At 33.6% G+C, this 14,314-nt stretch overlaps 1 protein-coding gene across 1 annotated transcript; it reads right to left on the minus strand.

The window, feature by feature from the left end:
• Positions 1–575: 575 nt before the first annotated feature.
• On the minus strand, positions 576–14,028 carry LOC117332642 (transducin beta-like protein 2). Its single transcript, XM_033891628.1, has 12 exons — positions 13,882–14,028; positions 12,382–12,594; positions 9,778–9,829; positions 9,245–9,307; positions 8,306–8,414; positions 7,935–8,034; positions 5,885–5,971; positions 4,903–5,038; positions 4,538–4,587; positions 3,841–4,023; positions 3,305–3,491; positions 576–2,608 (listed from the first exon to the last, which is right to left on the minus strand). Exons 1-12 carry the CDS (start codon positions 14,006–14,008, stop codon positions 2,554–2,556), a joined length of 1,362 nt encoding a protein of 453 aa, XP_033747519.1. The 5' UTR covers positions 14,009–14,028; the 3' UTR covers positions 576–2,553.
• Positions 14,029–14,314: the final 286 nt, after the last annotated feature.

The raw sequence follows: 14,314 nt of genomic DNA on the forward strand, positions 1-14,314 counted from the left end.
CACAGATTTATTGCTATTTGACCATATTAAAAAACAAGTGTAGAATATTTCTGGTCGAAATCCGGGGTAAAGACAATTGCTTTATCTGGTAAAGGTTAAATGTCTTTGTACTTTTGCTTTAAATGTAAAATGCTAAATTTCTTGGTACTTTCAAGAAGAATTTCATATTCAATGACTGACGCCATTAACAATGCTGTTTAAAGCTTTATAATTAATCAAAATATGAAATTTGAATTTAACACACTGTAAAATGAAATATATCAGAGTCGTGACGATTTTTTTCTGTATACTTGTGTTGCTGGGACAGAAAACCAATGCATCCAGAATAGATGTTCTATTTTGCATGTCCAATAAAAGATACATCCGCGAAGTGATTGTTACAAAAGCCAGAAAAGGTAACATGTTTGTCCTAGATTATCAAAGAATGGACCACTCGCGTTGCGCCGGCAGTAATTAGTGTTAATACATTTTGTGGTATTTTAGGGAGAAGATTATCACAGGGAGAACAATAGTGTGAGTATTTGACACTATCTATTGATATACATCAGGTAAACAACAAAGACAAGATAAACAAATTAAAGTTCATATTTTATTTGGACTTGTATTTGCAATTGCACAATACACAGGAGTGTCTCTGTCATAACTTTTGTAACATAAGAAAACTTATATAAACAAATTAGTCAGAATGATCGACTCAAAAAATTAACATTTTGGAAAATTAGAACAGAACTGAAAGAAAATGAATGCATGAAATCATTTAATTGTTGACAAAGTCATTCGACAAAATCTGTTTTCCATCATAGGTAAGTTTCACAAGAAACTTAAAAAAAAATAGCCCATGTATACAATTAATGATTTATAAAGTAATTGGCAAGGAAAGCTAAAGCCATTACCCAAGGTAATGTGTGACAGGATTAAATTAGTATTAACGACATTAAGCTTTGTAATTATGCTTTAATTATTGCAACAGATATTTTCTGTGATAAAGCCTTTCAATGGTAATTATGTTAACTGAAATAAAAACAGTTAGTTTACACTTATAATTGTGACATGCGATAATTCTGATTCTTTTCCCTTACAAGAAACTCATGTGTCTCAATCTTAACTGGTGAAAATAGTTTTTTTTTTCAAAATCAAAGCTATCAAACCATATCAAATTACCAAGGCCGTCACATTTGTAAATTTTACTTTCATGCTTTTTACATGTACATGCATGCGTACATATGTTCTATACATTTTTCGTTCTACACCATGTATTACTACAGCTGATATTATTTATCAAAAATAAATATTGTAGCAAGATACAGTGTATAAAATAAAAAGTAAATACATGCATGCATGCATGTATATTGAACATTAACATTAACACTTATTAAAGCATAATTTGTATGCACTTAATAGTAAGTATTGGCCTAGTTGTGAAAAAGACCACTGAAATTGTATTTACATATCTAAATTTCAGTCTTTCCGCTTGAGTGAAGGGACACAGAAATATTGGAGTGTACTTATTTGATAAGCATGAGTAGAACTTCGCTGTTAAAACAATCACTCAGGATTTTTATAACATTTCTTCAATATTCATCTAAATTAAAAAAAAAATTATAATCATAATAGAAAATATATATCCACTTAATTAGGTTTCATCAGAAAACCAGCACTGATTTCCTACAAAATACTTCAATCATTGTTGTACCTTTTTGACATGCAAGCATTTCAAATATTTTCATTTCGAACCCTTTGCCCTACCCCAAGTTTTCTGAGACCAATATGAGAAATATTGTTAAGGTGTTCAGTTGTAACAAAAACATTAAACATAACTTTAATCTTCTTCCAATGTTGGATTTACAACCTTTCTTAGGAATGAAAAGAATACAGACAGCTTGGGGATCACAAAGGAGAGCTCAATATGGAGCAGAAAATACCAGGCTATTCAAGGCATACATGTATCATTTTATCTGATGATAATGCTGAGAATATGGTACTATGAATTCTCGAAATTAACATGTTATTAATGGGCAATACATTCATATCATTTCTCAACTGTAACAGCAATCAATGACCATGCCCTTTCCTTTCATAATAATAAGTGTGATTTAATATTTTGAAAGAAATTTTCAATTGGAGCAAGTTAATACACCATCAAATCATGTGTACCTACTTACAATTTTTATCAAAATTTGAAAGATCATTTTCAGCTGCTTACTTTCAGAATTCATAGTAACTAATGCTAGGCAATTCAATAATGATATAAATGAAACTTTAATATAGCCAGAAAAGCCTTCTTTTCAGTGACTGGTGTGGGTGTTGCCATTTTGAAATCCACACCTTCTTATATCTGCATACCACGAGATTCCCCATTATGATGCAGAAATTATACATGTAAATTGATGAAACTAAATGAAATCACAGAAAACTTAATTAAAGTCAAAGGTGTTTTTGCTGAAGACCTCACTCCATCAATATTAACGTAAATTGTCACTTTAAAAAATAGAGTCCAGAGCTTATAAGGAATGCTGCCATGTACTAGATCACTGAGTCTGTATTGTGAAGCCATTACTTGCTGTTGGCGTGTCCGTTGGACTGACTGAGTATACTGTCTAATGATGACCTGTGTAGAAAACAGATAAATGTTAAGAAAGTTGGATGGAAAGACGGACGGACCGACGGACGGACAGGGAGGAAACCTATAGAGGTAGGGGACTAACAATTTGTGAACAACTTTCAGACAGCTATGTTGCTGTGATATAGCAGTATGTAAACTCAAAATAATTATCATTGTTATTATTTTCATCAACTTTGATAAAATCACAAGATATCTTAGAATAGAACTTGTTCACATTACTAGTGGACTGGAATTTTGTTTTCATTTCTGTTAGACTAGAATTTAAAACTTGACAAATACTACACATGAGACTTGTCCCTGTCAACTATACGTCCAAGACCTTAAAACACAATGTCATATGAGGTATTGATATTCAAGGAAACACATTTGAAATTGAAATCTGAGTTTTTAATGACAAAGATTTTAAAATATGACAATGGATCCTCAGTCATTAAGTATGAAGTAGTTCGAGGATTTGTGTGTTATTTCAAATTCTGTGACACAAGTTTGTGCTTCACTCACATACAGATTCAAACACTTCTAGATGTAGTCTACTTCACAGAACGCTGATTTTGAATACTATTTTTACCTGGTAGTAGCTTTAAATCATTAGAGAGCTGGATAAGATTTAGAAACAAGTGAAAATAAGCTGGCTAGTTCTTGGAGACAAGTGAAAACCGAGTTTTAAATTCAGAAACATACCTAGCATCTGCAATCTGTTGGCGAACACGTTCCCTCGTGGCTTGGGAAGATGCCTTTTTCTCTTTTTCAATGAGATCTTCTATTGTTGCTCGGTAACCAGTTACATTATGAAACACATGTACATAGCGATCGCCAGCAGTCACTAGGTATTTGTTGGTCGTGTCAAAGCTCAAATCTACCAAACCACCTGAAACATCAAACAGAATTCCTGTTATACTAACCACACAAATATGTTAGTTTGTACTTTGTTAACATTATTGGTGTCTATTAAGTACCTCAATCTTTCCTCTTGTTATGGTCCAAAATAGTTAACAGTTTCAAAGGAAGAAACCAGTGGAAATAAGGGAGATAACCCATGAACTGTAGGTATTGCTTTAGAACATGTTTCAGTTTCAAATAAAGCTTTGCCAAAAATAGCATATACAATGATAATTATGATTTGATAGTTGACAGTTACATACATACATGGACAGATCATTAACAAATCTTTTTAGACTTTAAACATGATCATGATTATCAAAATGCTAAAACCATACCTAAATGAATGTTATCTACATTTTCTTCCTCTTTGCATGTAATTGCATTGAAAAATGTTATGGAGTTCTCTCCCCCTACAGCGACTGTCCTGCCATCTGGTGATAAAGCTATGTGACAATGGCCGGAGTAACTGATACTTCCTGTGTGTAGCAGGTATGGGTCCTGGTTCATCTCATATCGTACTACAATACAATAACATCATATTTAATGCCCTAAACGGTGAAGTAACTTCTTTTCCAGAAAAAAATCATTTAACAAATAGAAAAATAGTTCCATTGAAAATATTACAGGAGATTGTTGGTGACCCTTTTTCCACACATCCTTCTCCTGAAGAATAATGAGGAAGCTTTTTTTCAAAATTCAAACCAGGAAAAATATATGTGATCATGGGCTCTTTTGACTTCAAAGCAGATATGGGAGGGCCAGAGAACCAAGTACCTTGGCCTTACAAATGATAACTATAGTTGGTAACTAGACTTGGAGTGTGTTTTACAATTCAGAAATGAATGCAAAATGTTTTTGTGTTTGCTCTGGTCTCTAGAAGTGTGAAAGATTTTAGTTTAGTTATGAAAATGTTTTTAAAATCCAACTGGTTTTCTCAGATTCATGATACTGAAAATAATACCACTGCTGTGAAAATGCAAATTCTATTTGGAAAATCAAGCTTAAATTTTGTAGTAATTACAGATGACTCACCATTAGTATCCCAATATTTCCATGTGCCATCTTTAGATACTGATGCCATTCTGTAAATAATGATAAGAATATCACATATTTTACACCAGTTTAACAGTTTCCACATTTTTTTTTAAATGACCGGTTCATTCTGAAAGGAAAATAATTGTAAATTATTCATAAAATTTTGAAATTCTTGATTTTTACCAAAATTTTTACCAAAACTTTCTTCAGGCAAACAAAATCGTTTCCATTGTGTTTTACGTATGGGACAATAATAAATAATTTCACAGTTAAATGGAAATGATCTAGGTAAACTCCAATTGAAAAAACAATACACACAAAAAATGTGTCATTTCAAGCTAAAACTAATTTCTTCCACTTACCGACTGGAATCGTTGTTAAATGAAAAACTATAAACTCCAGCACTATGTCCTTTGAGTTCGAATGCCCGCTTGGTATCAATATAATCACCACTTTTACTGTAGCATACCTCCCAAACTTTCACATCTGGTGTAAATCCTGTCATTCAAAAAACATCGGTTCAATACCAAGATATCAGTAGGGATTTGATTATACTGTTACCATAATGAACTGCTACTTAATTCCAAAAGGATTGTGCATTTTTGTAATTTTACTGTAAATTAATAATTTCATTTCCCATTTGTTGCAAAACCTGTGAGTACATGGTCTTTAAATTATGCCAGTTGGAAGAGAATTAAGAATTACAGAATTTCATTAAGTTTCGTTAAGTTAGTTCTACCAGAAATTATCATATCAGGATTTGAAAAATGTTGTAAATATGTGATTAGCCTATAATCACCTTTTGAACAACTGGGCCTTGGTTGTGCTGATTCTTTATTAAACTAATCATTTAATTTTCTCAATGAGCTAAAATTTCAGCGCACTAAAATAAGTTTGTTTACAGTATTTCAGTTTTAGCACTAGGCAGCATTTTATCGAGAATTTGCATCATGGACCACAGGTTCTACCCAGGCATTGTCAATATTACTGTATCATTTGGGTATACTGATGGTACTGGCTATAGTACATGTACAGGGCCCTGGGCTTATCAAATGATATGGTACCTGCATCAAACTTTCTACAACTTGACAGTTCTGTGTTAGCCACAAGTCATGTCATACAACGACTTTATGAATATTTCAGGAGTATGGAAAACTATACTAAATTTGAGAGATGTACATACATTACCTTCCATAACTTGCTGACTGACATTTAACAAAAGAGTTTTGAAGGAAAATCAAATAACTATATACATGACAATTTAGAAAGATTAATTTTACAGATGTTGGAAATCGTTTGAAACATATTATGAACCACTGGAAGCTACTTAAGATTTTATTTTACCTGAAGATGCAACAAATCTTCCACATGGTGAAACACAAGCAAAGGAGTTGTTCACCTGATGTGTGTCTATAATCTCCAGCACTTCACCTGTACAGGTAAAACATAAAATAATCTACTGTATTAAAAGGTGATACTGTCGTTTTAATATTCACATTGTATAAAGAGTATTCCTTGTTTGCATAAATGTTCTGTGTATACAAAGTAGTCATTTATGTGGATCATTTTGGGCTTATGAGGTGGTGCAACAACTGTAGTCTTTCATCGTCTGTGTGTCTGTGTTATTTTTTTCCTTTAAACAACTTCTTATCAATAATCAAATGGCCCTTCGTCATTATATTTGGCAAGGACCTTTTATCATGATATGGGCCCAGTAGTATTCTGGGGAAAAGTCCTACCAAGGTTGTTCAAATGACTGACTTTGACCAACTTGCCAGGTCCCTAAATTCAAATTCTTCTCATTTATCAAAAGCACCAGGGTCATGATATTGGACCAGCTACAAGTTGGGATAAAGGACTACAAAGTTTTTTTTTCAAATGAATGGCCTTGACCTTCATTCAAGGTCACTTAGATAAAATGTGTTTAAGTTTTTACTTTTTCTTGGTTTAAAGCAAGAGAACTGGGGCCTTTTTATTTAACCAAAAGTATGTTGTGATGAACTTGGGCTATAGATTTTAATTATTTATATGATTAAACTTCGCCAACTCTTTTTTTATAGCGGTGATATATATAATAAAGTGGTAATCAGTTTATCATCCATATATATGACCTTTATTGACTTCAATGTTATATTAGAAGCTGGCGACTGATACAGTACAGGCCCATTGGGCATCTTGTATTAAATGAAGTGAGCTGCATGTGACTGGACTTGGTCAAATTTACTTTGTTAAATAGGTAAATGACATGCACATGAATATTTAACCCCATGATCACAGGATCTCTACTCCCTAATACAACCCACTATAATCTGATACTATCTAATCTTTTATCTTATATAATAGTTTATTTCAATCCCATGTATATCAGGCTTAAAGAAACTTTCTTGGGGGTGAAAAAGGATATCAACCAACGGAGGAAGATTCTTCAGTTTTCAAACAAAAGGCTTGTCTCACACTAGTAAAAGTCTGCATATGCTGTCCAAGGCTTTGCTTTGGTAGGCTATGGCCACACATGGCCTGTGTGCAAGAGGTATGCGTGTTGGGAGTGTATGTGTTTTGGGAGATTGCAGTAGGAAGGTATAAGGAAAAATCTGTCACCGGGTATTTACTTGGACAAAAAAGACTGAACACCAAATATGTCACACTTCACAATGGACCATATCATCAAGTAAGCTATACATTTCATGTGTCATTGATGAGAATAGTGTACGATTCTTACTAATACATGGGCCTGTTCCATGGACAGGGATTTGTTTTCTCTCAAGATGCCACAGAAATTAAACCTAATCAAAAACTCCTGTATGATGTACCTGGTACATAAGGAAGTCTCAACTTCACACAGTTTTATCCCCAAGGTACTTTACTTAATAAATTCTGTTTTTTTTCCTCCCTATATAACAATAGGTGCACAAAACGATCCCATTTCCAATTCATTTTAGCCTGATTTTCCTCAAAAAGAAATTAAAAATTCCCAATTGTGTCCATAGATCAAAACTTCCGAAAAACACAAAAAAATATACACGTAGTCGTAAATAGTACACAAAATAGTTCAGAAAAAAGGATAGTCAAGGGTAAAAATTGGCTTGTGCCATCATGTATACAGCTAGAATTCACACTGCATTATAAAACTGATAAGCATGACACTCATGAAACAATTATCAGCATGTTTTACATGCAAAATTTTTACAATTTGGTCAATTGGATCTCCCTCCCCCCCCCCCCCCCAAAAAAATACCCATGAAAACACTGGTAAGGCCTCATATTAAATTTCAAATATCTTTTAGCTTTTTCTTTGTACAGGGGTGATGAATTTTTAAATCAATTATGTACATAAACTTGGGATGAAATATCCATCAACATTATGCAGGGGTGATAGATCTGAGAGTTATCTCACCTTTGATTGTCCAGATGATAATTGTTGTATCACTACCGCAAGACATGATGTACTTCCCGTTACTTGCTATACCTATACTGATAATGTCTGCTTGATGTTTCTGGAAAGACAATATAAACTTAAAATCTTTTATCAAAGGTGAGTTGGAGAAGCCCTTGAAAAATACAGCTGTTTTGCTGGTTACATGTAAATTGCAATGTAATGTAGTTTTAATCACAATTTCCAAAAAAATATTTTCACAATTACATGTAATACATCTGGAGATAAAACTTTTATTACAGCTTATGGTGAATACAAAACAAAAACATAATAAGATACAGCACCATTAGGTAAAATTAGTATCAGACATAAGCAAACTTCATTCATATTACCTTAGGGAAATCAAAGGCAGAGGTGATATTGCCAGGAGACCCATCATCTTTCTTGCCTATCCTATAGACTCGCAGTGCATTGTCATTTGCTAAGCTGACAATGAAAGCTCTGAAACAGTTTAAATTCACACAGAGTATAGACATGACCTTGAAGTTGTGCTGTAGCTGCCTCCCTTCTTTACAATTTTCAATTACTATATATCAAAATTCAGAATTACTCATCAATCAACAGATTCTGTAGGATCTTTCACGCAAGTAAGGAAAAACACTGTATACAGAAATAGTGGATTTTAAGTCTAGGACTCAAATATCAGTGTCCCAAAAATACTGTTTCAAGAATGAATTAATCTCACAAAATATTTGTTTTCAATTCAAAATTTCATAAAATATTTGTTTTCAATTCAAAATCTCACAATTTTTTTTCAATTTACTTACTACAATTAACTCAATAAAGAAATACTTTGGATAGTAGGGGCATACTACAGTACACAATCTTTAATAGATATTTTACCGTTACGTAATTATCACATTTTTGTTACAGAATACAAAATAAATTTTCCTATAAGCAAAGTTATTTTTCTACTTTTAATGGATATAAAAATTTGAGGTCAATCTGTGACATGTGTCCTAAATCAAGTACATGTTAAATAATATAAGTGATACTGGAACATGTATCTACTGATCTTTGATTAAAACGAAAATCCTTGTCACAGTTAATATGTTTGTCTGTATACCACAGTAGACTCATTTAATTTGAAAAAAAAACACAAAAAAAAACTGTTGAAGGCTGATGATTTAATTGCTAAATACTTCAGCAAGATAATCAATGTTATAGATGCATATAATTTCAAAGAAAAATTCTCAGAGATGCCATTTATTTCCAAGAAAGGCTCAATTCCATCATGAAATACCCGAAATGGAATTCCCTGCAGTACTCACTTAGTATCTGGACTAAACTTTACTTGTGTTCCATGATCCAATTCTACAATGCCTTTAATAAATCTGAAATGAAAAAAGAAATTATACAAAATTTGAAACCACACGTGGAAACTTTTTTTATCAGTTATATTGAAGAGGAGACATTTTAGTACCGCAAATTGAGATATTTTAGTATCAAGAGAAATTTTAGGATTTTTTTTTTATCAAAACAGAGTCGTTTTATATAGGTGTGTCTAAAATTTGTGTTTTGCTCAATTCTGTATAAAATTTAAGCATATTCCAATTTTCATGTTGCAATACTGATATCTACCATCTGAGCTGGAGATAAAATATATTTCCCCCTGGGTGGTGTGTAAGTTTTATCATCATCATGTGTCGATTGCTTTTGAATTGATAATGGTTTAATAATTTGGATTAAAAATAACTCACTTATTCATAGAAGATTCATGCATGTTGTTTCATACAGAATACCGGTGAATACAATAGGCTTCATAGTTCAAGTATCAACAATTCAACACATGTATTACACCTACTTGTGTTCCTTCTGGTTGAAATCTTTTGTGCTCCATAACATAACACAGCGATCTGTATCAAAATAAAACAGCCCAAGCTTATAAGAAAATTAAAATTACTGTCATAAATTAGAAAAAAAAAAATTATTCTAGAAAAATATATTTATCAATTGAACTTATGTCTATTATAATCATTACTCCTTAAAAACTTTAACATTAAGTTTTAACAATTTAGGCACATGTGTGTTTCCAGGGAAAAGTTATAATAAATGTAAACAAAAAACTTGATCATCAGTAAATCTACTGAACTAAAGGAGATATTTCAGCAATAACGGCATACAATTTTTGTTCATAGTAAACTAGCAATTTTAGAAGTCAAATAACTATTTCACAGAAATCTGAAGGGTCAAGACATAGGACATCCCTGCAATAATGGCATAAAATTTTTGTTCATGGTTATTAAATTTTTATGATCTTTTCTTGATTCAGTACACTGGTACCACTTAACAATTTTAGAAGTCAAATAGCTATTTCACAGAAATCTGAAGGGTCAAGACATATAGGACATCCCTGCAATAATGGCATAAAATTTTTGTTCATGGTTATTAAATTTTTATGATCTTTTCTTGATTCAGGACACTGGTACCACTTAGCAATTTTAGAAGTCAAATAACTATTTCTCAGAAATCTGAAGGGTCAAGACATGGACATATATCCCTTCAATCACAAGAGTCAAATCCCCTTTTGGAGGACATTAGCTTTTATTCATAGAACATTTGATTACCTGAATCCTGGTTCTAAAAATTGTTGAAATCAAATACAATTGAAAAAAAAAAAAATCAAATGATTGTTTCCCAGACCAATCTGATTAAAATACAGATCATCATTATGAACTTGATTCTGAAGTGCTGGTGTGCGGGTGTGCAAGGTGACAAAATTACTTGATTGTGTCCCGAAAATGCTCACACAATTTCGGCATGTGCCGATCGCTATAAATTCCAGCCAGTTTGGAAACACCGGCACATCAGCAAACAAGATGGTGATGTGTTCAACCGAAAGGTGAGATTAAGTGAGAAGTTAGAGAATTCGAACCTGTTTTGAGCCTATCAGGCTATTTTAGTCATATATATTGCAAAATAAGTTGATTATGAATGTTCTGCAGCATTCAATGTTTACAATGCTTTTGAAATATGTTTATTCCTATATAAATATATAAAATCAATAAAAATAAATATGTTTTGGTCTATGCCAGCCATATTGCAACTGAGCCGCTTTGCTTGAATGTGAAACGGCACAAAACGGCAAGCTAGAATCAAGTTTGACCTATACACTACATCATGAATACCTGATGGTGGCTGGTAAAAGGTCATATTCAGTTGAACTCCATGCTTACCATACAATGGGAATATAAATCAATTGTTTTGGGTATGAAGTTGTTAATGATGCCATCTTAGTTTAGCCGACATTCGTGACAGTCAAATGTCAACAATTCAATGCAAATATGACTTCTAACCATGATGAGTACAGAGGGGATCAAATTTTGTCAAAACCCTTCCATCTATATACGGTAAATCTCTTGGAACACTTTGCCGGTCCCCAGACAAATGGCGCTAAATAGTATCATCGCCAAAGGCCATGCCTCATCAGAGAATTTGTGCCAGTGAAATTTTCTAAAATCTAAATTATAGGTTGTAGAGTCTTTTTGTGAAATTTGAAATCTACGTGACAAATTTTGGTGAAAAACTTTATGATTTATCAGATTTTACATAAGATTTTAACTAAGAAATCTAATATCTACCGTGAAAGTTCAGATATTTTGCTTCTGTGACAAGTTATAAGCATGTGAACTTCTGCGCCACACCTCCGCACTTCACATTTTATGATGTCATTCAACTGTTCCTTATGAATATTCACAAATTCAGTAGTGTTTGTAAACAAATCAATGCGTTTGCCGTATCAATGTCTTTGAAGCTGAAGGATCTCTTTTGTAAGTGTGAAACAAATGAGACTCTGATTGATTGGCTTATAAAATCGTAATCAATATTGGTTTTAAAGAAATGTATTTGTGATTTTTGCCAAGAAGGACACTAAATGAACTCAGAAGAGAAACTTTGTTTTTCACAAAATTGCTATGTCTGGCGTTGCTCAAAAAACCAAGACCCACAATTTCAGCTGACATCACTAACCTGAATGACAATTTGGACAATTTTAAAAGCTAAATGTAAATTTTTTTCATTTAAAAAAAAAAAAGTTAATGGGGGCTCTGCCCCCAAACCCTCCTGGCCAACATGAATGGATATTTAAGTAGCTTTCATAGCAACCAAACCCAGGTCAACTGACATGCAGAGTAAAGTTAATCTGGTGATCTCCTGGGGACAGACAGGGTTTGTTATATAATTACTACCCACGCTCTTTAGTGGACCCTACAAATATCCTCCTGTCCCTGGGAGGCCAGATCCAGTGATTTACTGGGTACACAAACTAACTAGCTGTGTTTTCAAGCACCGTACGTAGCCTAAACTAAATTATGAATGGACATTGGATGCCACACAATGGCATAAGCTTGCTGGTCTTTCGACCAGAGGAGCTAAAACTTTCTGGGTGTAAACTCATTCTGTGTCATACCTTCAGCAGTTGTGATGAGATATTTGCCATTTGGACTGAAGTCTATGCCCAACACAGCACTGCTATTCCCCTTTAATGTACTTGCCAACCATGGATGAGTAACTTGCACTTGTTGCGGTTTCTTTGATCGAACATTCAGTTTAGATTTCTTGGAATTTTTTTCTTGTTTCACAGGTTCTGTCTTTGCCTTAGGTACTTGGTTTTCATCCGAGTCTGGAAAATGAAATAAATACATCAACAAAATTGTTAATCTCTATATATGATATAATGCAAAAGTCTTTTTAACACATGAAGGAAACTATGTTGTTTTAACATCTTAAAACACAAAAATGAAAATGTTTGAAATAGGAGTATAATTTTGACACAAAATTTGGATACTAAAAAGTATATGGTTAAATGGAATACCAACATGTTATCAATGGGTAAACCACAAACCTAACAGGCTTCATTCCCTGCTGTCAGCGTGGCTTGAACCCACGTTTTATATAGTAGAGTGGTCTGAAGCTCGCACATGACTGCACTGACCACTATCAGTGCATTAGTGATCACAACTACTGAGGCACCCGGTCAGAGCCCTACGTACAGCATATCTTAGCCCGAGTTTCCTCTGGCCCTGACACCATGTCTGGTGTAGGGCCAGAGCGCACTACTATATGAAAACATGGAATTATCCGACACTGTTTGGTGTCGCTAAGAATCTGGTGCAAATATAATAAAATTGGGTGTGACATAACACCTACCTTACAAATTATATATGGATAAATGAGATATTCATTTATACGGACGGATCATAAAACACCTAGATGGGACTAAATGGGTGTTCTGGGGTAAATAAATATCTCATTTATCCATTTATGTAAGGTAGGTGTTATGTCACACTCAATTTTATTATATTTGCACCAGATTCTTAGCGACACCAAATGTGACGGTGTCGGATAATTCCACGTTTTCATATAGTAGTGCACTCTGGCCCTACATTTGTACACCAGACATGGTGTCAGGGCCAGAGGAAACTGGGCTAAGCATATCTGTGATTTTTATCTGCTTTTTATTTTAATTGATTAATTGATTGATTTGTAACAGGGAGGAGAAAATGTAGTGGCGAGACTGGGGTTCGAACCCGGGACCTCCGCACACTAGCTGGATGCTCTACCAATTGAGCTACCTGGTCACCGATGATCGACCCAGTCCAGTCCCGCTACATTTTTTTTTTCTTTATAATTAATTGATTACATCTTTAGTATTTTTCGTATTGCATAGACTCGGCAGCGGCTCGAAGAAACGTTTGAAAAAGTAATCAAATATTTTCAGGGAAATGGATTAAAAACCAGATTTAAATAGTAAATAAATGTCGAAACGATGAAGTGAAGTGTTGCAACGTTACAACATTATTAGGCCTGTCACTGTACAGCTGATTACGCGTCTGCTTTTCTACCCATCACAGATCAGACTTGGTATCGGTATGCGCCGATTCATCTGATGCAACACTTCTGTGGTTACCTTGCTTCTGTTCTTTGGTATCTTTTTTCCACACACTACACAGAAGAGCCAGTAACAGTACTACAGCCCCAACCGCAGCAGTTACAGCGAGAGCCGGCACAGAAGAAGGTTCAGTCATATCCGCCATGATGCTGAGGTGTACTTTACTATTCGAGTCTCTTGGAGGTTTTCGATGGAAATACCAGAAAAGATTAGATGTGTTCCAAATTTTAGTTTCTTTTTCGGAAAATTTTGTAATATGTATCAACATCGCACTTCATATTTTTTTGGAATTTTCTCCTTGTGGAAAGTAAACGATATATTAATCAAGATATATAATACTGTAAAACTAAAGGAATTACACAGAAGACCTCCAATGTAACGCAGCATATGGCAAGAATATTAATTAATATATCATAACTCGTTCCGTATTAATTCAATATTTATAAGAATC

The sequence above is a fragment of the Pecten maximus genome, chromosome 8 (assembly GCF_902652985.1).
Source record: "Pecten maximus chromosome 8, xPecMax1.1, whole genome shotgun sequence".
Classification (NCBI taxonomy): domain Eukaryota; kingdom Metazoa; phylum Mollusca; class Bivalvia; order Pectinida; family Pectinidae; genus Pecten; species Pecten maximus.

What these genes read in the sequence shown, in the direction of transcription:
- LOC117332642 (XM_033891628.1), bottom strand. Translation starts at nt 14,008, where the DNA reads ATGGCGGATATGACTGAACCTTCTTCTGTGCCGGCTCTCGCTGTAACT. An exon ending in AAGTTTAGTCCAGATACTAA is followed by an intron (nt 8,415 to 9,244) that starts GTGAGTACTGCA and finishes AAACTGTTTCAG; the next exon opens with AGCTTTCATTGTCAGCTTAG. An exon ending in GAAATATTGGGATACTAATG is followed by an intron (nt 4,024 to 4,537) that starts GTGAGTCATCTG and finishes ATTGTATTGTAG; the next exon opens with TACGATATGAGATGAACCAG.